The following is a 25,869-nucleotide window of genomic DNA, read 5'->3' on the forward strand; positions in this document are numbered from 1 at the left end:
GTTGTATGAGCCACTAACATCAGTCTATCATAAAAAAATAATTTTAATAGTCGTTGAAAGCCATTAAGTCATATTATATTATTATTATCATCAATAACAAATTAATTGCTATAAATTATTGCAAAATTAGATTATTTGACACATTATTATTTGTCTATGGTTCATCAGTATCCACACCACTAATTTTATTGGCAAAAACGTCAAAATGCCTTTGGTTCACATGGTGTTACGATGTACAGTTTGATAAATCGTGCAAATTTTTCCTATCTTATTTAAGATCTAGGGGTTAATGTAGTGAAAAGTGTAGCGTGTATATAATATTTTGTTAAATGTCGTGACAGTGACTAAAAATGCAGTTTTACAAGGAAAGGATTCTCAACGCTGCCCAGTTAAAAAGACTCAGTGAACACAAATATTCGTGTACAAGTGCTAGTATATTAGACGTTTGGCTTCAGCCCTGGTGGTGCTGGTTGGTCTCGAAGACGCCCTTGTGGCTAGCACCGAATCTCATTACCATTTTAGGTTTGATAGTCAATATAGTAACCACACTTATTTTGATTTGGTAAGTATAAATTTAATTGTCAATCTCGTCTCTCTTCGGCTTATTAATTGCGAAAATTGTGTCGTAATGTTACCTAGCGGAACGACTTTCATTTTTGCTTTTTAACTTACAGACAGCTTACTCTTAACCTAGTTTACGAATATTTTTTACCGTTTTAAATTAGTCGTGCAATTCAGAGGTCTTCGACCAAATTCGTATCGTTGTTTTGATAATCTTTTCCGTTATACGAATTGCTATCGTGCTATTGGAGGAAAAAGTCGCGCCATCGTTTGATGAGATATGAAAATAAATGAATTATTATTATATGTATTTATGCTACTATTATAACATTCAAATATTAGATAACTAAAAATTTGCTCTATTTCAATTAAAAGAAGGTTAGGTCCTTTTTATACGAAAATATATTGAATAGGTAGGCTAGTCTATTTAGTGCACCTATTTATTTTATTTTTAATTACTTTAGTAGGATGACTTAGTCTTAACTTAAAATAAGTGGTACATCTATTTAACTGTGTATAAAATTGGCTTTAAATCGTGTAATAGAAACATAGTAAAGTATTAAATTCTATAAATTAATACTTCATTTGATTAATACAAATTCTGAGACTTATAATAATAAAACTCAAATCTATGTCAACAGTTATAGGAGATGAAAGAAAAGTATATCAAATTAGATTACTTTCTTGGTTAGTACAGACTTATACAATAATAGATATCAAAATGATAAAGATAAAGAAACTTAATAAAATAAATTCATAAATGAGTGATAAATTAACCTTAATATAAAAGAAAGAAGATATTAATTTAAAGCTGTAATGTATCTATAAGCTTTATGGCTCTTTAATATTCATATCTAGAATAGTGGGGAGTTTGTTTAATACAAAATAAATATACAGTATAGTGTAATTTGATTGTAGTAAAATTGTTTATTTAAACATGTCATTTCAAACACAGGCTATGTTTTTCAATACAAAAAATAACAATAAACCTTTTTGCATAAAGTTATCAAATAATTAAAATAATGCTTCTAGTTGGTGTAAACATAAAAATTAGTGAAAAATAATTCTTATACATAGTATGTATGAGGCAATTATTTTGGTTCAATTCATACCTTTATAAAAAAGAGCAGATATTGCATTATACTGCAAAATATAAATGGATTTTTTGTTTCATTATTATCAAAAATTATAAAGTAAGGTATAAATACATCATCTGTGCATGTTAACTGATCTGAATGATGAATCTAGTCTGCTTTTAAAATGAAGTATTTTTAAGAATTACACTGTAAATACCATTAAAACTTTGCACTTGGTTGCATAAATATGACCATAACTATGCATATGACTACACCTTATGTTTATTTGCAACTTGTTCCCATTTCCCTCGTAGAAATGACAAATATGACATTGTTTACCATTGTTGCTCAATTAGGGGGGTTTATTGCCTTAGTCACCAAGCTTGGCAGGCAGGTTGGAGACCATAGGAGCTGGAAATCTTTTCGCTGATAGCACTGCTGCCCGCTATCAGGATTTGCATTTTCGGATTCCAGCATGTGTGTAGTTATACCGTCACGATTTTGGGCTCCAGAGCTTCCTTCGTTGATCAGCAGGATGCACCAAGGGCAGGTGAGGTTGACAGTAGGGAGTCTAAGATCATATATATATCTTGGCGATTTGAAAAAGGTGACATGTATGGAATGAATGCGGGCTGCCCAAGATCGGGATGGTTCGTGTTCTATGGGGGAGGCTTTCGTCCAGCAGTGGACAGCGATAAGCTGAAAAAATAAATAAAACATTGTTTAAGAATTTGCAATAAAAGGTTTTTTTTTGGTTAGTGATATTGAATTTTATAATAATATAATAATATCCTGGGACATTATTCACACACAGCCATCTGATCCCAAATTAAGCAGAGCTTGTGCTATAGAAACCAGACAACTGATATACTACATAAACTACTTTTATTTTATAAATACATACTTATATAGATAATTACACCCAGACTCAGAACAAACAGACATGTTCATGCATATAAATGTCTGTCCTGGGTGGGAATCGAAACCATAACCTTTGGCGTGAAAGGCAAGTATCTACCAACCACGCCAACCTGATCGTCGTTGAATTTTATTTACTTACTATCTAATATTTTAAGTGTGTACTTATACTTTTACAAGCTGCTTCTATTAGACCTCTCAGGTGTGAACCACATACTTGTTAGATGTTCTACCGCAAAACATTATTACTCTGTAACATACCATGTTCTTGGTTGAAGAGTTGAGTTGAAGTTGATGGTTCTTGCTTGGTTAAATGTTGACTGCCTCCTTGGTTTAGTGGCTTGTTAAAAGGCCGCAGACACGAAGGTCCTGGGTTCAATTCCCAGGTCGGGCCAATAAAAAGTTATTGGGTTTTTCTGTCAGAAAATTATTTTATATATATTATCTCCTGGGTAGTTGGCTAATCTCTCTCGAGATTGGACGCCGTGGCCGAAATCGGTCTGGAGGACATTATTATCATTACATATAGACAATGGTGTAAGGAGATTCAAACTTTATTGCAGTGTAATCTATAGAAGAGATTAGAACAAATAATAAATTATAAAATAAAGTTTCATATAAGTTACTCTGAAAGACAAGGTAAACACATCTGCCGCTTCAATCCTAATACAGTAACTAAACACAAAATGCAGGATAATTTTGGTTTATACTAGATACTGAGATACTAGATACTATTTATTGATTGGAAACCATTGATGATAAATGTGTGATAGATATTATTACAGTCAGCTGTCCATAAGGATATCAACTAATTTGTTTTCATCCGGATGTGTTGGGTGCCCTACATCCTATTCTGTATTCCTGTCATAGTGTACACACAATTTCATATAGATTGATTATATAGTTAAGTCAAAAAAGTGTAACAAACAAACTTACTTACAAATTTATTAGTTAGAATAACATGCATATAATACAAATTTTAATAATATATTTAATCCATAGTTTTGTACAAAATCAAAATGTGATAAGTTTAAGATTTTAATTTTTTTTTTTTGATTTTAAAATACTCTAATTTTTTAATTGGACATTACAGTCAATTAAAAATTAATATATCTTATCTGTAACTTACTTATTTCAAAACTATTTTAAAATGAACTCTTTGCTTACACTTCAGCAAAGCGTGTACATGCTAATGAGAGGTCATTGAACATGAACTTGACTGCTTAATGATTTCATTAAATCAGTTTTTTTAGGGTCGCTCAAAATGCTTTTACAATAGTAGGGTAACCAACCCAATTGTTGACACCTATATGTTTATTAGCACTTGACTATATTATCTAAAAATTAAAATAAGAAAATAACTATAAAATCAAACTAACAAATTGTCATTACATTGATTTTTTATAAAATTTTATTTATTTACAATATTTATAATGTTTACTGATTTCAATTTGTTACGAGTGATGTCACATAGTAATAGTATGTTAAATAACTCAAATTAGCAAGTGCAATAATAAATAGTTGTCAAAATACACACTTCCAATATAAGTGACGGTAACAACTAGGAACAATATTCGTTATACTTTACACAATATTTTTTTCCAAGGTTAAGACTTAATTTATGCTTGTATTACTTTATGACAATGAAAAATCATAGACTATTTAAAGATTATTTTTTTTTAATATTTGACACGTTGCCAAAGAAATTCATTATTATGAAATCGGTTTTGTGCAAATATAGCAAACCCCTGTAAAAAGATAACCTTCTCGTATAGAAGTGGCGAAAGCTTTTCTTAAAAGGGCACTCTTTTCTTATGATACTCTACTTGTAATAACAGCTACTTGATTGTGTCTGAAAAATAGATAGCTTAATGTTGCTTAATTCAACATAAAACCGACACCATGTGACACGATGTGTCTTGTTGATTTTAGAGCAGACCTAACGATTTAGAATTGTTGTTTAGATGTCTAATTTGGTAATGAAACATGTTTTATGATTTCCTCGTGGTAGCGCACGGCACTTCTTGGTCAAAATATCCGGGAAACATACAAGTAGGATACTCCCCAAGGGCTTCGAAGACAGTTGATATACTGTGGTTGTTGTTGTCGTTGGTTGTCATATAGTCGTGTGTTGTTGGAGACTACCCCCTTTTCTCTGAACTTCTTACCATCTATCCTGGTACTGGATTCTTAAGTCTTAATAGATTCATCAATAGTACTATTTTAGTAATGGACAAATAGTATTAAGAGAGATAGTTTATCCATTATTCCAAGTTGTTCTAAGATAGTCAAGTTTAACTGTAAAAGAAAAAGCGAAGAGAAAATATATGTTTTGCTTTAAATAATAAAAGCCGAATTATTCAAAAAATATTTTAACAAAATATGACCAATTTATTTATTTTGTATTTGCATAAATGAAAAGAATTCTTAATGAAGAAATTACTCTGCAAAGCTATACCTGCATTACATATGGTGTATATATATATATTTCGAAAACTTGTGTCAATACCTTCGCGGTCTCACAACTGGCTCAACACACGGTTGGCTGGGGCTGCTGAGAGAAAGTGGGAGAATATGCCTTGTGTGATAATTACTTATTTGTGCTACTGGCGTTCGAGACATCGGGATGTTGGGGGTCGGATGCCCTTGCTTTTATCAGGGAGATCGGCCGTCGCCTTAGAGAGAGGGTTATGAGAGTCGCTCTTGGTCTTACTTGGCGCAAAGGTTGTCCATTGCCGTACAGCGCGGAAACGCGGCCTGTGTTGTGGGCAGCTATGCATCGAGTAAGGATCTTTATATATATATATATAAAGAAATCCCCGATTATATATATATTATAAATTAGTGATTGTTAATAATAATTAAATCTCATAAATTATACTACTATCTTATATTTCGAAAATACTGAACAAAAATCATATTACGATTAATTACTTATATATTCAAACAGGAACCTTGGAACCGGCCAAAACATTCAACATGAACAAAACGTTGTAAAGTATTTAAGGATAAAATAACTTTAAAACACAGTATAATACACACAAAAACAATTGATCGATACAAAATTTTGCCTAAAAGTTCCAGTAATTGGATAGTTTACCCTATACCGGAAGAAATAATATTTCTATTGTAAAGTTTAGAGGTCTATGTAAATCACTACTAGGTACCCACCTATCTAGGTCATATATCTAAAGTATGTAATGTCATAAATACTTGAAAGATTCTAGATTTAATCTGTTGTATAAAAACAAAAAAAAAATCTATGGTCTATTTTGGATTTATCTTTGAAATTATTTTAATAAATAACTACCTTAACTGTTAAAAATAATGTGTCCACACTTCTACATTCATATTCGTTCTTCTCAGCTGTAAGGTCTATTGTTCTTAACCTCTCATATAAATTAACAATACGAAAATATAATACTTCAATATAAATAATTATAAATTACGTTGTTATGATAATTATATTGTTCAAATACGTAGATGAATATTTTAGCATGGATTGTTGGCAAACAATAAGAGACTTTTACAGCACTGAAAGTAGCGTTTGTGTTGGCAGTATATGTACAAGGCGTAGACTGAAAAGCAGCCTAGCTGAGACTACGACCTTTTCACCAAATTATGATATTGTTAACTCTTTTTTTATGGTTTCGTACCTTAATTTTATTGTCTTTGTTTCTTTTTGGTGAATAAAGTTATTTATTATTATTATTATAATAACCACGAAGACACTATAGTTTACAAAAAATAAGCATTCTGTCGTTCACATTTCTAAAATTCAGTTTCAATTCATATCAGTAAATTTATAAAAAAATCATATCACGCACATTAGAGTATTTTAATTTAGTTGATACACTATACTACATCTTTTGATGAAATTCAAAAGATTATGTAAACAAAAGTTTAGAGGTCGATAATGTTTTGACAAGTGGTTCCTCGGCTAAGTTTTCCGCTGAATACAAGGCTTAGGAATGTTAATCGCGCTTGCAATGGAATATATCGGCTCTTTTTAATAATTTATAAATTTATTTTGCAGGTATAGTCCGGATGCGAGGCAAGAACCACCACGATGGGCGTGCGCTCTCTGCGCGCTTGGAGTCTTCATATATCAGAGCTTGGATGCCATAGATGGTAAGCAGGCAAGGCGTACTGGCAGCCAGTCGCCCCTGGGAGAGCTCTTCGACCATGGCTGTGACAGTATATCAACTGTCTTCATAGCCCTTGGTGCGTGTATAGCTGTGAAGCTTGGAGAGTATCCGACTTGGATGTTTTTTCAGGTATGTTGATTGTTTTTATTTGTAATCGAACTATTAAAAAATATTGACTGTCTCGTTGGTCTAGTGGCTTGACGTAAGGCCGCGGACCCGGAAGTCCTGGGTTCAATTCCCAGGTCGGGCCAATAGAAAGTTATTGGGTTTTTCTGCCAGAAAATTCTCAGTAGCAGCCCGGAGTCTGGAAGTTGGAAGTGTGTACACTCCCGTGCCTCGGAAAGCACGTAAAGCCGTTGGTCCTGCGCCTGAACTCTTTCCGGTCGTGTCGGATTGCCGTCCCATCGGATTATGAGAGTTAGGGAATAGAGAGTGCACCTGTGTTTGCACTCACACTTGTGCACTATAATATCTCGTACGTAGTTGGCTAATCTCTCTTGAGATTGGCCGCCGTGGCCGAAATCGATCCGGAGATTAGATTATTAATCGAACTATATAGCAGGCAGGAAGGGACAGAGAAGTCTGAATTTTTTTACAAACAATTACGATCTTTTATATACGTTATATACGTTTTTCATAAACCTACACGCAAGTGCAACATCTATAAAATGTATCAACTCAATCTAATACACGATGCGTAAACGCATTGAACGCAAAATAACCACTAATTTATATATGTATATAAGAGGTTTAGATCAATTCGTTTCACCTTATTTTTCGCATCGTATAATAATATGCTAGCTAATAGCAATGTCGACCTTCGATTGGTTACCGATTAAACACTCCCAACAGTTAATAAATGCTTCCGTTTGTATATTTTATAGTCATAATATAATCAAATTCATCGGAGTCATTACAGCGTATAAGTCTCGTCGAATATGATGACGTCACTTGATCTAGTATTCTCCGCTCGAATATATCTTCGTTCAATTTATATGATATATAGATATGGTGAGTCGAGATGGCCTAGTGGTTAGAACTCGTGAATCTTAACCGATGATCGTGGGTTCAAACCAAGGAAAGCACCACTGAATTTTCGTGTGCTTAATTTGTGTTTATAATTCATCTCGTGCTTGACGGTGAAGGAAAACATCGTGAGGAAACCTGCATGTGTCTGATTTCATTGAAATTCTGCCACATGTGTATTCTACCAACCCGCATTGGAGCAGCGTGGTGGAATAAGCTCCAAACCGTCTCCTCAAAAGGGAGAGGAGGCCTTAGCCCAGCAGTGGGACATTTACAGACTGTTACTGTATAGATATAGTACAATTTATATGTATATATCGATTTACGGACGATTAACCTTGAAAACACTCCATTGAGTAGTGAACAAGGTCAAAATGTACTGTTAGTTGTCTAGGGAATTCTCGCCCGGGAAACTTGGCACGATATCACGATAGATGTCATTTAGAAACTGGCAACTTTCCAACTTTAGCGGAACATTGTATTTCACCCAAATTCGGTGAAATTCAGGGATGACAGAACATATAATAGTGTGAAACGTCATTGGTATGTTGACCGTGCGAATGTTTATCTTATCAATTTAACTACGAAAATTCTAATCTTATTGGTTACGATTTTGATAACAGTGTCTCAATATCGGAATATATTCTTTAAAATTAGGTTAATAACTTTCATAAATCATATTATTAGATTTCAAATACTTTTAAATCGAAAAAGTGGTGAGAAAACCTCTAATAAAAATGAAGTACTTCAAATGTTTACAAAATTACCACTTGAAAATTGAGGTCGTGTGATTTTACAAATTAAAAAGCAATTAAGAAAATGCATTAATGCGGTGGCCGCTCCTGCCCGAGTTATCGGACCATAATAGCGAACGCATGAATGTGTTTGCGCAATCGATAAGGAGACTGTCCAAAACAAGACTGTCATCCAGACCAGCCTAAGAGTCCAGAATCCTAGTAAAATCAATTCACAACTACAAGGAATACAACTGACGCAATAAAATGTAGACAAAATAAAAAAATGCAATCCAATTTTGATTGTGGTGCTGCCTGGAAATTAAAACACGTAGACTCATAAAACTACCAAAGTATAAAGTGATATAGGAAGACACAACCAAGGCACGAACAAAACTGTGGAGACTGCGTCTGTGGAGACTACAAGGAAACATAACAAAATATAAATAAAAAATAAAACTACCAAAGTATAAAGTGATATAGGAAGACACAACCAAGGCACGAACAAAACTGTGGAGACTGCGTCTGTGGAGACTACAAGGAAACATAACAAAATATAAATAAAAAATATACATATATAATACTACATATTGTTAAGAACAGATTGAGTTGACGTATATTAAGTTCGTTCCTTCGTCTCGTATTGCGTGTAATGTTTTCTAATGCGCAATACAGCAATTAGCGCATAGCGTTTTGTGGGATGTATTTATTAGATACAGGATAGAGATGTTACGACATGTCGGTCGACGAACTGTTTATGAACTTCTTGCAAAATAATCATCATTTCCGTACTCATATTGAATATGTCCGAGACCATTTTGACCATCTAGTAGCAAATACTAGCTTTCGCCTGCCTGTTGGGGGGGCGGACGTGAGATGTTAGGTATAAAAATAGCTCATGTCCTTCCTTGTGGTTCAACTTTGCTTCGTAGCAAATTTCATCAAATAAGGTTCAGTGGTTTAGCCGCGAAAGCGTAACAGAAAGACAGACATGTTACTTTCGTCTTTACAATATTGGGTAATTTTGTATCGAATGACGAACGAAACGAATGCACGAAAGTGCAGCAGCCAAGTTCCAGTTATCTTACAATGAATAATATGTAAATATATTTATTCTTTCAGTGTTTCTGTGCAATGACGTTGTTCTATTGCGCTCATTGGCAAGCATATGTCACGGGTACCCTTAAAATGGGACGTATTGACGTCACGGAGGCGCAGTACGCCATCATCGGAATACACCTTATATCCGCCGTACTGGGTTCCGATGCTTGGGCCACTAAGGTAATGTAATTTAACTTTATGTTACAACTCAAATTACAATTATTTTTGTAGGTAAGAATACATCAGAAGACATTAACAATAGTTCTTAAACCTATACTTTATATATGCGAATACTATAAATCGTATAATATTTATATGAAAAGAAATGTATGTTATACATACACAACATAATTGCTGTTTCCTTTTAAAAACACCCACATGACATTCAATAATGCCATTTCCAAATTAAAAATAACAATAAATACGAATATCTCAAAAAATCCTGTGCATGATAACTATCTACTACATAGGAATGTTACATATGTCTAAGAAATGCTCTTTAATTGTATTTATTCGCCTTCATAATATTTCAACTAAAGTAAGAAATATACTTTACTGTACCGCTATAACGGTTTCGGTGCATGTAACCTTAAAATATAGAATTAATTAAAATAACATACTTGTATATATACTATTAGAAGCTTCTCTTTAAAATGAGGACAGTTTAATTTGACCTATATATTAACAGAAAGCGTAAGAAAACTTTCTTTTGTCTAAAATTATAATTACAGTGTAAGCTATACATCTTCTTGTTTCACGTTTTAATCTTTCATAAATTTTATCTCTATAATTTCGTCGTAGAGATTCTACCTGTTTCCGATGAATAATATGTTAATAAATAAAAAATAGTTAAAATGTTAACAATGTCAGTGACTGGCTCTAGGGCACGTTGGAGGTGCGGTACTCGTTGGGCGTGGTCGCGGTGGCGGGCGTAGCGCTCACGCTGGCCTCTCTCGCCGCCGCCATCGCGGCTGGTGGCGTCGGCAAGAATGGCTCCACTGTCGCTGTGAGCCATATATCGCTGTACTCGGCCCGGGAGATCGATTCTTTATAATCAAGATAATACTTTAACCAATAGTGAATGAAATCAACGATAGCGATTGCAGACCCACCTAGGTGCCCACTCAACATTAAGTATAGTATTGTATTCTAGTTTGAAGTGAGAGTGACCCAGTGAAAAAACACAAGGGATAAAGCATAAAATCCGATAGTAGCATCAGATACAAATTGAAGTGTAAGAAGTAGTTAATACTTCTTGCAGTGCAAGCCAGAATATACATATGTCCATAGGCCAAAAGGACTACATACATATACCTTTAAAAATATATATATAAAATTGCATATCGAACTCCCGGGTCGTCAACATTTACAAGTACCAAAGCACCATGGGTTACTGGTCTATTGTCTACTTCTTCTTTTACTAGACTTTGTTTGTTTCATACTGAATAAATACAAATGTAGTTTTAATTGGCCTTTTAGTTATTATCTCATAGTTTTTTCTTTACTCGACTAGCTTCTGTTTTTTTTTCATTCTAATACAACTAACGAAAATTTTAAATGGGTTCTTAAGGGCTCTCCGAGTTGATTAACGTAGCTTTCTTTTAGTCCTTACAAGTTTCAAATCATCGCTTATTATCATGTGGGTTTTTTTAATAGCATGATTGTTTTATACGACATCGATCATGCTCTGAGCTACGTTGGTTTTACTAGAAAGGATTTACTTAGTAAAGTAGTAAACTTTACTATCAATAAATTCTCAATAGCAGCGCGGAGTTACGTTGGTAGTGTAACACTTCCGTGCCTACTTCGGATAACACTTAAATCTATTGCGCCTGTACGCGAACTTCCGTTTTCCTCTAGATAATCTCTTTTCCGAATAGAAAGAGCGCCTGCGTTTCCGCGCACATCTGTGCTCTATAATATCTTCAACGCAGACTGCTCTTTGATTATGGCCCTCGTGGCGCAACGTCGGCCTGAAAAATATTGTTGATTTTATAATTTATGTAACTATTCAACGTAACATTGAGCATGATCAATATTTTTTTACAATACACTAGTAATATTTTAGGTTATTTTTATTGTATTAGATTAATAATAATTATTACTTATGTAGGTAATATTTTTGTGGTCGTTTTTTATATAAGTTATCATGTGGGTCTTCACTCATTTCTTTTCGAATTCGAAATGAAATTCGAATATTTTTTTAAAAATAGAATAAGACAATTTGTACATTAAAAAAACAAAAATAAACACTAATATATTTATAAAGTATTAAAACTCGTTAATCCTAATCACCGCACTATAATTCATGCCACATATACTTACTTTCATAATATAACATGCTATAACTCTGCTTTTATCTATAATCGTTCATTTTCACACGAATCAGATTCAAGGCTTACCGTGTGGTCTGCTCGCCACGTCGGTTTCATTTGCGGCTGCATTGTATTTTACCATCAACTTCGCGACTACCTTTCGAGATAGGGGATGCGGCAAAAATGGATCGACGGTTGCCGTAAGAGTTGTGACATGTTCATGAATGATTTGGATCCGCCTGCGGTTTTACGGTGTGGGGTCTGGTGTTGAAGCGAACTTAGATACGCGGAAATTTTTAATGTCATGTGTTTTTTTCAAATTGTGATTCTTGTTTTTTTTTTTTAAAGCAGGTACTCGTGGAATGCTATATTGCTTTGAATTTTATTTTAGCTTATATTATCGACGTTTTAAATATAAATATAAAATAAAATGTTGTTGATCGATAACGCTGTAAACTCCACGCAAATGTACACATCTGTAGTCTATTTCAATGGCAACCTTAGATTTTCATATTCGATGCGTTTTGTTAAAAAATGTGCATTGTTATATTATCACAGCACAAATTTCTTGATTAATGTAAATATATATCTTTATAAACAATACAGCAACACACTCCACTCCACTCAAAGATATATAAAAACTTCGTCGCGATGTCGTCGACGTCGACGTCGTGGAATAAGCTCCAAACCTTCTCCTCAAAAAGGGAGAGGAGGCCTTAGCCCAGCAGTGGGACATTATCAGACTGTTACTGTTATATATTTCACTATATGGAATTTAATGACCATCTGTAATGTCTTATTTATATGTAAATATTGTATATATATCTTGCACGAAATCTTGTCACCATCATATATCATAATAATATCCATATATTTTTTTGCTTTTTACGTTCTTTTTATATTTTTATTAAAATTATAGCGATAATGCACAACTTTTTCGTGATTCAATTAATATTAATTTTATTTAAATAAATACTTAGGAATAAAATAAATTCCAAAAACTCGCGTGGTTATTTTGTTTATTATTATTTTATTTATTATGAATGAGTGAAGATAGCACACTAGCATCTAAATGTTATTAGTTTAATGCATACTATTTTTAATAATAGCATGTTTTTTTTTTACTTTTTTTTTCAATAATGGTCGCTGCCCGCGTTCGCCGCTACGCCGCCGGACGCATAACCGCATGACGTTGTATCGTCGCCATTACGCGCGTTCATCACATATTAACAGTTCCCGCCTTTCAACATCAGTTTGAACCTGATGTCCAATTACGCAGTTGTGCTGATGTCGGCTACCTTAATATTCGGCTACATTAAAGTCATTATGAAGGGTGGAGTTGGGAAAAACGGCTCCACGGTTGCAGTAAGAGTTTAAATTTTAAGCCTTTTGCTGAAAAAACACGTGGTCATATCGAAGACACCTTCCATGACGTCATAATCACGTGTCCGCAAAATTAAATGCTAAAGCATGTTTGTGCTGATCGTTTAATTAACCGATGTGTATTTGAGAATAACTCTTTTGTAGATTTCGCCGTGTCCGTCTCGTAGACTTGGAATATGTCGTCTTGTATTTGATTAGACTCATTTTCTTTACTAATTGCATGTAATATTTATGTGTAGAACTTGCTTGAAATGCTATCTAGTGTGCATGCTATGTAGCTTTGTAGCTTCGGTTTATCGATCCGTTATATGAATACACTGTTTTTGTTAAAGATTTATATCTTGAAATCATTTTTAAAGAATGCTGTATGTCGTATAACGGATTTCGAGTCATTATCTTTGGATACGAGAACATGCTACAGCGTATCTTTTCTTAGGGTACAAGCATCTTATCACCAGTGATCCCGTTCTCGCTGGTGGTTGTGCCGGCGTTCATCATATTTCAGAAGAGCGAGTCTCACGTGTATGAGAATCATCCCGCCCTTTATATACTCGCATTTGGAATGGTAGCTGCTAAAGTTACAAATAGACTTGTGGTAAGTTCATGCAGGTTTTAAAATTTATTATCGTTTTTTTTTTTTTTATTAGAATAGGAAATACTTATGGATAATATACAAAACGGTTTGAACTTGGCTTGTCCACTCCTGTGCGCCTTCTTATTTATAAACTAACTGTGCGCGCTGTGTTTGCGTGTAAAATGGTCTGATTAAAATGCAATCAATGTGGGTTTTGACTGTAAACCCGTACCCGTACATTTTTCTGGGATAAAAATTGCCAATGTTATTCCCAGATTAACCTAAACTACCACTACGCAAATGATCACGTCGATCCCTTGCTCTCTAAAAAAACAAAAATATATCTATCTATTTTACGGCAAACGTACATTTTTCCGCGATAAGAATGAGCCTGATGAAAATGCCTATGTGCTATTCCAGACTATAATCTACCTCTCTGCAAAGTTTCATCCAGATCCACTCAGCCGTTTTGGCGTTGTCGAGTAACAAACTTTCATCCAAACTTTCGCATTTATAATATTATTAAGATGAGAGATAATCGCTACAGCAAGACGAGATACCGTTTTGTTAACCATGAAAAGTTCATATGTATTAATAAAATTAAAATATACATATTTAAATTTTATAAGGTAAAAAAATAATCTAAAATTAAATAGATTTTTCAACAACTATCGCTTTTATTGACATTTTAAGTGTTGGACGTTTTGTTAAATGTTCTAAAAGTGTATAATTATAAGTTTTGTAAAAATATTTCTACAAAAACCAGGTAGCTCACATGACTAAGAGCGAGATGGAGTACTATGACTGGTCGCTGCTTGGTCCAGCCATGCTATTCCTAAACCAGTACTTCAATAACGCGATACCAGAGTACTACGTACTTTGGCTTTGTACAGTAAGTAATTAATTATACACCTTTAAGTTTTTATTTATAATTTAATTTGTTATGTTGTAACGAGTATGACTGATTTTATATAAATTTTCTATTGCCAGCCTAATTGCAAAAAGTACTTTAATAAACGAGTCTCAATATGATTTAAATTACCACACTTCTGACTGTTCTTTCTATATCACATTTAGTTATTGTACAAAATATACTCTTATGTACTCCGATAGTATTCTAAAAATAAATAATTAAAAACGAGGCAAACGGTTTATTGGCGTTGTAAGTGACCACTTACCATCAGGTGGCCCGTTTGTCCGTTCATCGACCTATATTATACAAATAAAAGAATATTTAATTTCACAAAACGTAGTCTCATCTTTTTATGAAATTAATTACCATATGTATCTTTGTATACAAATTAAATTACATTTGTTAGTTTTATTAGTTAGACTAATAAGATACATATACAGTGTAACTATTATTAAATGAAGAAATAATTATTAATTTGCCTCAATTATATCTAAGATGATATTAAAGATTTCAATACTTTCATCCACAGATATGGGTGGTTGCGAATTTAATGAGATATTGCGGACAGATATGTCTCGAGATATGCGATCATCTCAAAATCCATCTGTTCCGCATCACCTACCCCCCCGTGCCGCTCAGCATGCCGACGTCGCCCAAACACGCTGAACGAAACGGTACGAACCGACGTGCTTCAAAAACTAAGCGTTTTAATTAGTGTTCAGACTCCAGAGAGCCTTATATTAGAAGCTAGCATCAAAAACATCACATATGAAACTAAATAGATTCTTTTGAATAAATAAAATCAACCAAACTTCGAATAAAGCTGTGATGTTGCTTTATTACATGTTGAAAGGGAAAATAATTTGTCAAAGTATCATCTCAAATTTTAAGCAGAATTTATCAAATCGACTACTTAGTTACTTTTCTTTGAAACATGCATTTTGTTGCAGTATTCACTCTTTTTTTTTAATCAACGATAGAATTTTAGAACAAAATTAAATGATCAATTTGTTTTTTTTTTTTTTATAGATTATAAATGCTCTCTGGAATTATATCCATAGACAGTACATGTATAGTCTTACACTTGACACTTTTTTTTCTGTTTGTCTGTTTGTGTAAATATATATTTATTTGTTAACGTTTTGTAAATTTTGAGAAGTTGACAGTTGATGTAGGAACACAATAGCTTAGGCATTTATATAGCAAATACTAATCCGACTTGTTTAAATTCTAAAGATTGTTCATATGTTGCTGTAGTAAAAAAAAAGAGTAATTAATTCAAACTAAATAATTCTAACATTCAATCTTAAAACAGTGTTATAGTATATATAAGAAAATGAAGATATTTATTGATTTCATGGAAAGACATGTATTATATCGACCGATAGCAAATAAAGACTGGACCTTATTATTGCTATAAACAATAAATTGGTACATAACGGGTTTATTGGTATATTTTATTTAGTAAATATATATTTGCTTGATCGTATAATATGACCGTGTAGAAATATAAATAAATGAATTGCTGGTTGTTTTAGATCGCTTTTGGGGATACAATTGTTACGAAATATAAATAGAAAGAGATAGGCCGTAAGTTGCGTGTTCATTACTTACCATCAATATCACTTTTCGTAGTACTTGTTTACTGTGAAAAAAGCGGTGCGCGTTTGCGAATGAATGAAAATTTTAATCATCAGTGACTGATTTCGTACTCGAATATAAATTTAATTATCAACTTTTACAGCAATCGAATAAAAAGTTATTTGTATAAATTGTTATCGCAAAACGTTAATACACAACTCTAACTGGTTTGACATATTAATTGTATTCGTTGTCGATTGATCGCGTTGATTGTATTTTAATAAAAAACACCGCATTACTTATATTGCTATATAAAATGATAGTAATTCAAATAAATTTAACAATATAATATTGGAATTTGAATTCGCATTCGCATATCATTCAAAGAGACTAATTTTTTTATGGATTGACACTTTTGAAGCTAATGTACAAAAAACAGCTAAATATCAATCAATCGAGCGAAACTACATATTTTACAACTTGGCTCACCCACTGTTGTACACCCATTATGTGTGTGTATATTATATGTGCACAAACTTTATATCAGAACCGTGAAGTACGAAACTTAAGTCATATTTTTCTAATCTATACATAACTTATTGCGGAATTAGATGCAGTAGATAGCACTGTCTGTTAAATACTTTTAAATCCAGTAACTAAAGTACCGCGAAAAATGACTACCATTTGCTCTCCTTTGAAAAATAATAAGACTTAATATCTTGCCCGGATTACTGATGTATAAAACTTCTAGAAAGTTTAGATTTTGTAGAAAAAAAAAATACTCCATTTCTGTTAACATATGCACGAAAATAACTCATTTATTTATTACACGAAATATTTAAGCTAAACATTACTGACACTAATTGCTATTTCATTATCAACCATATTTTAAAAGTGATTAGGTTGAGAATGGACTGCATAATTAAAAAACGGTGTTGGCCCTGCTATATTATTTCAATGTATTGTATGTATATAAAATATAAAGTAAATGCTAAAATGCTTGCGGATAAATTAAGTATGTACTATAGTATGGTATGACAACTACAATAGTCGAAAGAATTGGAAATGTTACTTGTAATAGATGATAATGACTTGAATTTTAAATTAAAAATTTGAACTTAATACTCGAGGGGAACTTAAACATTTTCAATACTTGTAACCAAAAAAAAAGCACATTAAATAGTACATCACTAGTTTTGTATGGCTATCTATGACTTTGCTGTAATCGTATATCAAATATTATTAAAAACTATGTCAATTTGTTATTATATATTGTTGAAGTAGTAAGTTATAGCACATTAGACGATGAATTATTGTTAGAGGAATACATTTTTAAATTGTATAAGTTAAAAATTCCCTGTTACAGTTATTTAGGATTTAGCGCTTGCATGTGTGCAGGTGGTGTATATATGTGTTAATACAAGTTACAAGCAACCACTGTATAATACTGTCAAGTGTAATTTTATGTGAAATATAAGCAAATGTACATTTTCAATACTTGTTTTATTCATAATATTATTTTCAAATAAATATTATAATATTAATATATTAAATATTTCATGTATCATAGATTAAAAAACACGTTAAATGTTTTCTCTCTGTATAGTCATGTAAAAATGACTTTTTTTAATATTAATTATTCTGGTTTCAAAATAAGGTTTTAAATTTCAGAAGTAACATAATGTGTAGTTATAATTGAATAGGCTACAAAATTAAGGAAGCTCAGGTTAGTGGAGCTTGTAAGCTTGTTTTGTAATATTTATTTATTATACATTTATAATAATAACTTACGTTAGTCTAAGTATGTAGTCTGTGTATTGTTTAATAATGAAATCATTTTAACATTTTATAATAAGTGTGAATTCAATCATTATATGAGTGTTGGGTTTTATTATTTTTATTAATGATAGTTTTTGAATTCAAACTTTGATAAGTGCAAAAGGTCGTATGTGAATTTGGTTATTTAGAAAATTATACATACAGCAAAAATATTAAAAGTTATATTTGTTTCCTATGGATTTTATAATACCATAAACAACAAAAAGAAAAGTACTTAAATTTTTATTTGTGTTTATAAAATAATCGCTTCGCATACGACATTCTGCACTAATCGTGGCGAAGTGTTTATTATTCCAAGTATTATCGTAGACACACTAAAGTTTACTTTTCTCCAGTGACACCAGTGTTGCCTTGTTTTAACATATTATTATTTTTAATTTAGAATTTTCGTATGGCACTAACATCGCATAGATAATGGAAATTGTCTAATTATTTTAGTGATCTTACATAAAATTGATCTTATATTCTACATTATAGTTCTAACAATAACAAATCATTTAAATGATTTTTTTCTGTTTAATCGAGTTCTTTATACTTTAACATGTGTAAAGTACATTTTTATTGTAGCTTGTTTACATAGTTTCGCTTTACATTCGTTTGCATGCTTTTGGTATTTGATTATTAAGTTTTTATGACATATCAGGACATTTAGAAAAAATATTTAAAATGTTTTTCTTTTCTAGCAACGAGCGACAGTGAGAAATCGGAGACCGAAGACTCTGCACCTTTAATAAATAACAACAGTATTAGTTTATAACAACTTAACATAATTATTTATACTTAAAATATTTGATTAATTGAAAATAATATAAAAAATTTTTTAATACATATTGTGTGGAACATCATATATTTGTGGCTATTAAAAGTCTGTTTGTCTAAATATCAGCTTTGTTTCGTTTTCTCTTAATAAATTTTAATAAAATTTAATTCTGTATACTTCATCCTATTAAATGTTTAAAGTTAGAATGCATCACAAATGAATTGACATTAAACGTAAGCTTCAAAGTAATAATATTGTATTATTATAAAATAATAACAAAGACCTTGAAACACTCAACGGGTATTTGAATTATTATAATTAACATTCATAGCACATTTTTGATATAATCAAATAAAAATACGTCAATACTCTTACTCTTACCAGATCTTAACAATTGCTCTTATCAGAGGTTTGGAATATTTACAAATCAATAGTTCCATGAATACTTAGAAAATTATTGTCGACGCCGGTAAAGTAAGCAATTGCTGGAGATTGCTTAGATGCAGGCAAGGATTTCAATAATAATTAATAATTAGGCAATTGCCATTCAAGTCAATTAACTAAGACCTTTTCTCCAAAAAAAATGCAAAGGATAAACAAAATTATAAAAATATATTGATAGTTAAGTTGCTCATTAGGGCTCATTAGATATTAAAACAAAAACTAATCATTTTTAATATGTTAGTTTTCCCGCCATTCGCCAATCGTATTTATTGTTGGTCCGTTTTCGTTCAGGCAAAGGTAACGAACAAAGCAGCCTAGTGACGGTCCTTTGAAGTCTGCCAGCTTTAAAAGCATGTATTTATATTATCTATCATAATTATTATAATTATAATATGTTTTATATAAAAATATGATCAAAGCATTTCTGTAAAAAGAATATAAAATGGTTCTATAGATATAATTTGAACTCAGGATACTGTTTCTAAATTGGCCCGACTAATGAGTCGATTTTAACTTTATAGGTAGCGATAGACTTTTTATAGACAATCTATAAAAATTTACCTATAATTTTGTCAAAGAGGAACTAATAACTATTACTTCTTGGCTTCAAAGAAAATTTTAATTTCCTAATTAATTTAAAACGTTGCAATTTGTGGACGGCGCAATTTCATTAGCGCCGGATAGAAATTACTAGATTAGGTCAGTATTTCATCAAAGCTATTTAAGTAAATAATTTACTTGTACCCTGCTTGTTTAATACTCGAATGTGATGTTTTAATTAACTTTTATATTTTAATATCAGCAATTTGCTTATTAAAATGTATAAATCGAGAGCTTTAAACCCAACAAGCCTACAGAAGAATGTGCAGTTCTACAGGAAAGACAGTAATAATTGGAACCTGAAGTTGGTCATCGGTATAATACATTCAAAGTAGAAAATACTTATTAGCTAAGAATACAACTACAATATTATCATGTTTGTTTTGATAAATAGTATCTAAAAAGTCCTAAGGTAAGGAAATAGGTAATTTATTCTGTAATAAATTTAATTCTTTTTACTTTATATAAAATGGTAACTTAGAAACATTTCTAAAGAACTTCAAATATTAAAAAACAAATAGATTGCGTACATACTATGCCTTTTTACTATTACTACAAAAAATGTTATAATTGTTTTAAAATAACATGCAAAAAAGCCCTCAACTAATGTTCATGTTATTTATTAACCTTTAATTATATGTCACCTTTGATTATATATCTGAGTGGTAGTGTAATAGTTTTACTACAATATTATCAAGCTAAGATAAACGAGAATACCTAATAGAAAAAAAGACATGGTTAAAATGTTATATATTACAGAAAAAGGACATTTTTGCGTTGCAAATATTTGTTTTGAAGTCCCGCTAAATAAGGACTCAAAACCTCTCTAAGTGCAGTTGGTCACATACTTCCCAGTTTTCAGGTTTTCGCTTAAGAGTTGCAAGGATTTTTATATTGTGTAGATGATGATGCTGTGATTGAGTAGCGTTATGTTTATAAAACAACGTTTACGGTTCAAAGATAGTATAATGCTAAATTCTATATATTTTAATACCTACTTTAAATTTTCTAAAGTTTATTTCACTATACACTCAAATAGCTGCACAAAGATAATAAATAGTACCAATGACCACTATCGCATATCGCCTCGTGTGTCCGCGTCGTCGTGTCGAAGCGGGCGCATCAGTCGTTACGCGCCAAAGCAAAATGTTAACTTCACGCTAGTATTAACACACAAGTTTTATTTGTAGTGAAGTGAAATTAGTGCCGTTAAGGTAATATGATTCCCCTGAGGGATATGCAGTCTAGGAATGGATACGAGGACCTTGGACGTTATGGTACGTATCTCTATGAGCTTTATTAAGTGAATCGAGCGTATTTATTGTGTATAATAAAGTTGAAATACGATTAGGGAAGCGTTATCAGTTTGTTTAGTCGCATGAACGTCTGATTTCGTATGTAAATGGTAAGATTATTTATATTAATAGAGCACGGCTAATCTTTGATTTAATGACTCATTGGCACACTTGACATAGTGAGTGCTTGTTGTGTTAAAGGTCGCGGGTTATATCTCCGCTTATGACAAAAATTGGCGCATCAACATATTATTTATATATAAAAAAAACATTAAATGTTTATTTATTTCAGTCAAAACAGTTAAATACACAATCACCCTCATATATTATTAAGAGACCATTAAAACAATATAAAAGTAAATACGAGCTACTTTCACTTTTACGTTCTTAACTAAAAGTAATCTTAAACGTTAAGGATAAGAATGTTATTGCCATAATTGTAAGAAAAATTAATACAAATTATTATTGATATAGACAAAATTATTTAATAACGAAAAAAAATATCTTGTGTTTGGCTAAATCATTTAAAGTTACACTGTAAAAAATCCGGACCATATTATCCAAATACCTATCAAAAAACTTTCAGGAGTGGAGTTTAAATTCTTACCAGTGCACTTTTTTTGTTATTTTACCTTTCTACTAGATTCTTAGACTTCAGTTTTGGTTGTTTTTCATTGTTTCTCCCAAACATTCTCTATATGCCCACTGTATTCTGTTCTTCCAGCCACATTCATCTATGGCTTTGGTGTTAACTGTCATATTAGAAAAAGTTACTGAAGAACTAAAAACGAATGCCTTTAAAAATATCCTAACAAAGGACACACGTGCGTGTCACTGTTGTTTCTTTTTTACGATATTGCACTTTTGGTCTCGTAATACATGGCACAGAGTACATGGATACTTAGCTGAGAAAAATACACACTCGTAAATCGTAAATAAAATCTACTCAAAAACCATTTTATTTCCTTGTTTTGATATTATTGCTTGCTTACAATATAATGAATATAATAAACAGGTAACGAAATGAACGAATAACGTCACAGTATCATTCTTATCATAATGAATATAACATGAAGTATTAGGTGTGATAATGCTTGATTTATACGCAATTTTTATAATAAATATTTTTTTGTGTAATGTAATGTAAACTCATCTCGTTTGATGGAAAATAGTTTTCAAATCTGTCTGGTCTACCCGCGCTTTAGTTTTTTAATTAATTTTCTAATTTCACATATCTTTTTTTCGCTTATCAGCTACAATATTTTTTCTATAAAATATATTTACATGTTATGCGTCGTATTGATTGTCAATATACATATATGTATATAAATTTATTTCGTGTATCTCGGAAACGCCTCAAACTATTTTACTCATGTTTTGTATTTAGATAACGTTTTGTTTTTTAGTTTATCTATTTAGGAAAGTTTAACAAAAAAATATACAATAATTATTAGCTAAGTTAAGTCTTAGGAACTTGTAAAACTTAGTATTCAAGACATTTCCAATAATACTGTATATGAATTTTGTTATATAATTAAAAGATTCGAATCCATAATATCATAGATTTCTAAAATCACACCATTAGAGAACTTTTGGTATCCAATTGAACAACTTCCAAGTAATGTTTCCGCCTACACTAAGTTTCCGACTTCGCGAAGCAAATGTATCCCTTCTGGGGCGAGATATTGATATCTTTGACAAAATCAGCAGAGATTTTAACTTTGCTAAATAATTTATTAAAATCTTAACTAGTAACCGAGTTGCTTGCCAGTTCTTCCCACTAGATAGTTTATTCCGAACCGGTGGCAGCTTTAGCATTTAATTGAATCATACATACACAATGACTATTAAAATAGCTTACAAGAGCATTCTTGAATAAAAAATATTTCGATTCAGAATTTTTAATTCTTATATTATGTAAACATTGATTAAGCAGATAGTAATTTGTTGATTTTCATACTGTATGAATATTCAAATTTAATTTTAAATAATTGATTATTTGTTTTATTTTGGATAAATAGTAGGAACGAATACAACTTCTTAACGATTGAGTTTTTTCGTGTCTTCTCAGTTGGTACAATCTTCATCCAGAACGTGTAGCTGAACATTCAATTTATCGTGTAAATTGTCGATACCTCTAGTACCTAATTAGTTTTGTGTATCATTTACATATAAAATAATCTAAATATTTTCAGATGGGGATAGAGACCGAAAACCCGTGTATAGACTGGTGTACGTGTATTGTAGGCGGTTATTTCAATACTTATGGCGATTGTTCCAACTCTACACTCGACCTTGGGATCTTATGGGTAAGTATCATGTTTAACCATTTAAAAGTGGTCTGAAATTTAAATAACATTTTACAGATCGATCTTCAATCAGTGTCTCAATAAATTAAAATAGAGTCAGAGAATAACTAATTTTTAACGTTATAGTTACTACTTAGACTTATCGGAAGCGAAGTCAGAATCGGATGACGGTTAATGACGTTTGTAAACTGAAATGTCATACAAAAATTAACCAGCAATCTACGATTCGATGTCTGTAGATATCTACCTAAAGATATTTTAATGTTCATATTGTCATTCGAATTTTATAAGACTACAAAAGTCTATGTCTATGGGTAAACGTAAATGAATCGACAAACTGAACAGGTGATGGCCATATAAATAAATAAGACTGACTGAATAAATAAATAAAAATACACTTGAAAATACACATTAAAAAGAAATATAAAAATATCATTATATATATTGTAATGATATATAATATATACATTTTTTTATTTTATTTATATGCATAATATTTTTATATTTCTTATATTTCTTTTTATGTCAAAAAATTTTGTGAATAACGTTAAACCCTTTAAAGAAAAAGAAAACTAAATATTGTTATTATTATTTTGAAAATAATCTAAATAATGAATCTAATGAATGAAATGGGTGGCTCGAAGTATTAATAATGTCAAAACTGAATACATCGCCATGACACCTGAATTATCTAGACGGCTCTTACTGTACTTCAACCAAAACATATAACAATTAGCACCCCATCTTGTGGCCTTTTCTGGTATAAAAAATGGCGAAACAGTAATTCCACAGGGAAATTGTCTATGTAACCTTTCCTGGTAGTCATGATTTGTACAATAGCTTTTTATTTTTATTTATAAATAAATAAGTATTTATAATAGCCTCAATGTAAAACATTCTTGTGTAAATAAATATTTAAGTGATTCAGCATATTTAAAAAAAAAGTTAAACCAGAATACGGTCCCTACGCAAACATATATTTTTATATTGTTGATGTAGATAAATTCAGCCCATTCGATTGTAACTCAGTCTTATTATAGTCACAAGGTTAAAATGAACATTTTCCTTCTATATAACGGTATTTGTAATGTTACGGCAGTTTTTTTTACTGACAACAAATTTTTAGTTAACAAAAGTCAGCAATTAACCAACATAAACACGTAGAACATAATCAAAGATCGATACTCGTGCTTTGAATAGTTTTGAACTTTTTTGTTATTTTATTTTTATCAACTAAATCACCATCGATGAACATTTTTAAAATATTGCTAGCTATCATGAAAACAGCTGATCTGCGGAAGATTTTTAACCAAAAGGGTTCTCTTTTTAATTTATATAAGTAACTTATCTTACGACATCTCTTCTAAAATATATTTTAAGCTTTTTTTCGCCCACGACTTCGCTCGCGCAATAGAAGAAGGATGTCAGATATTAGATAAAGAATGAGTCTATGTCCTCCTTTGGGGTTCAAGCTTGCTTTATACCAAATTTTATCAAAATCGATTCAGTAGTTTAGCCGTGAAAGCGTAACAGACAGACAGAGTTATTGACTGTGACGTAGACTCTAATAATATAATAGGAAAGAACATGACCACGAGTTCATGTTCTAGGGTAACGATACCCTTTAAGACGAATATAATACATGGTTACACTAAGCTTATATTCTCTAGGGTCCAGGTAATAAGATTTACGTAGTAATGTTGAAAACGACTTAACAAGTTTATGTTAAAGATAAAACTTTCTAGTTGTTCTACAACGTAACAATTATCTGTGTATGTCTGTTATATATATATAAGAACCCACCCTGTTTTATTAATCAAAATTAAAACATGAGTACTGTTATTTACCACCCAATTGTCGTTTGACGTGACTTACTTTCAGGGGAGTGTTATTAAAATATGTGTTCATCAGTCATATGTTTTATAAACTATATTTAGTTACGTATTTTTTAACCGTGTCGGTACACGGTTCATCTCAGCCGGAAGACGTCCACTACTGGACAAAGGCCTCCCGCAAAAATCTTCACGACCTTAACCCTCACAAGATCGTCGATCTATCTTATGGGTGCCAGTACACTCAGCGTCTGCCGATTCAGGATCCGCACGAGAGCTTTTCTGCCACTCGTGTTTCGGCAATTCTTGGGGCTATGTCATTTGTGATTCGATCCCTTCTAATGATAGGTGATCACTACCGCTCATTACATCATAAATTTGCCAATAACTACGGGAACTAAGATTTTTCGTCCTTTGTGCAAATACACTGGCATACGGTACATACTAAGTATTGCTGTTT

General features: G+C 31.7%; 2 protein-coding genes across 18 annotated transcripts in view; both read left to right on the top strand.

Moving 5' to 3' along the window:
* The first annotated feature begins 208 nt into the window (after window positions 1–208).
* LOC126781594 (cholinephosphotransferase 1) lies at window positions 209–19,098 on the top strand. 5 transcript variants are annotated; one of them, XM_050506506.1, is made up of 9 exons: window positions 209–562; window positions 6,592–6,832; window positions 9,586–9,744; window positions 10,448–10,570; window positions 13,113–13,244; window positions 13,699–13,857; window positions 14,603–14,728; window positions 15,279–15,423; window positions 18,853–19,098. In XM_050506506.1, exons 1-9 carry the CDS (start codon window positions 351–353, stop codon window positions 18,924–18,926), a joined length of 1,371 nt encoding a protein of 456 aa, XP_050362463.1. In that variant the 5' UTR covers window positions 209–350; the 3' UTR covers window positions 18,927–19,098. The 5 variants fall into 5 exon arrangements, with proteins under 5 accessions (XP_050362463.1, XP_050362461.1, XP_050362460.1 ...); XM_050506504.1 differs by lacking the exon at window positions 13,113–13,244; XM_050506503.1 differs by lacking the exons at window positions 10,448–10,570; window positions 13,113–13,244 and adding an exon at window positions 11,954–12,079.
* A 1,983-nt stretch (window positions 19,099–21,081) lies between these two features.
* Window positions 21,082–25,869, top strand: part of LOC126781579 (probable phospholipid-transporting ATPase IA) — an 85,802-nt gene continuing 81,014 nt past the window's right edge. For all 13 annotated transcript variants that reach the window (XR_007670687.1, XR_007670688.1, XM_050506464.1 and 10 more), the window contains exons 1-2: window positions 21,082–21,250; window positions 23,464–23,577. Coding sequence is in view for 11 of the 13 variants with exons in the window: in XM_050506464.1 (XP_050362421.1) it covers window positions 21,193–21,250; window positions 23,464–23,577 (172 nt within the window). In the remaining 2 variants the exon portion in view is untranslated. The remainder of the gene's footprint in view (window positions 21,251–23,463; window positions 23,578–25,869) is intronic.

Source organism: Nymphalis io, chromosome 4, assembly GCF_905147045.1.
Source record: "Nymphalis io chromosome 4, ilAglIoxx1.1, whole genome shotgun sequence".
Taxonomy (NCBI): domain Eukaryota; kingdom Metazoa; phylum Arthropoda; class Insecta; order Lepidoptera; family Nymphalidae; genus Nymphalis; species Nymphalis io.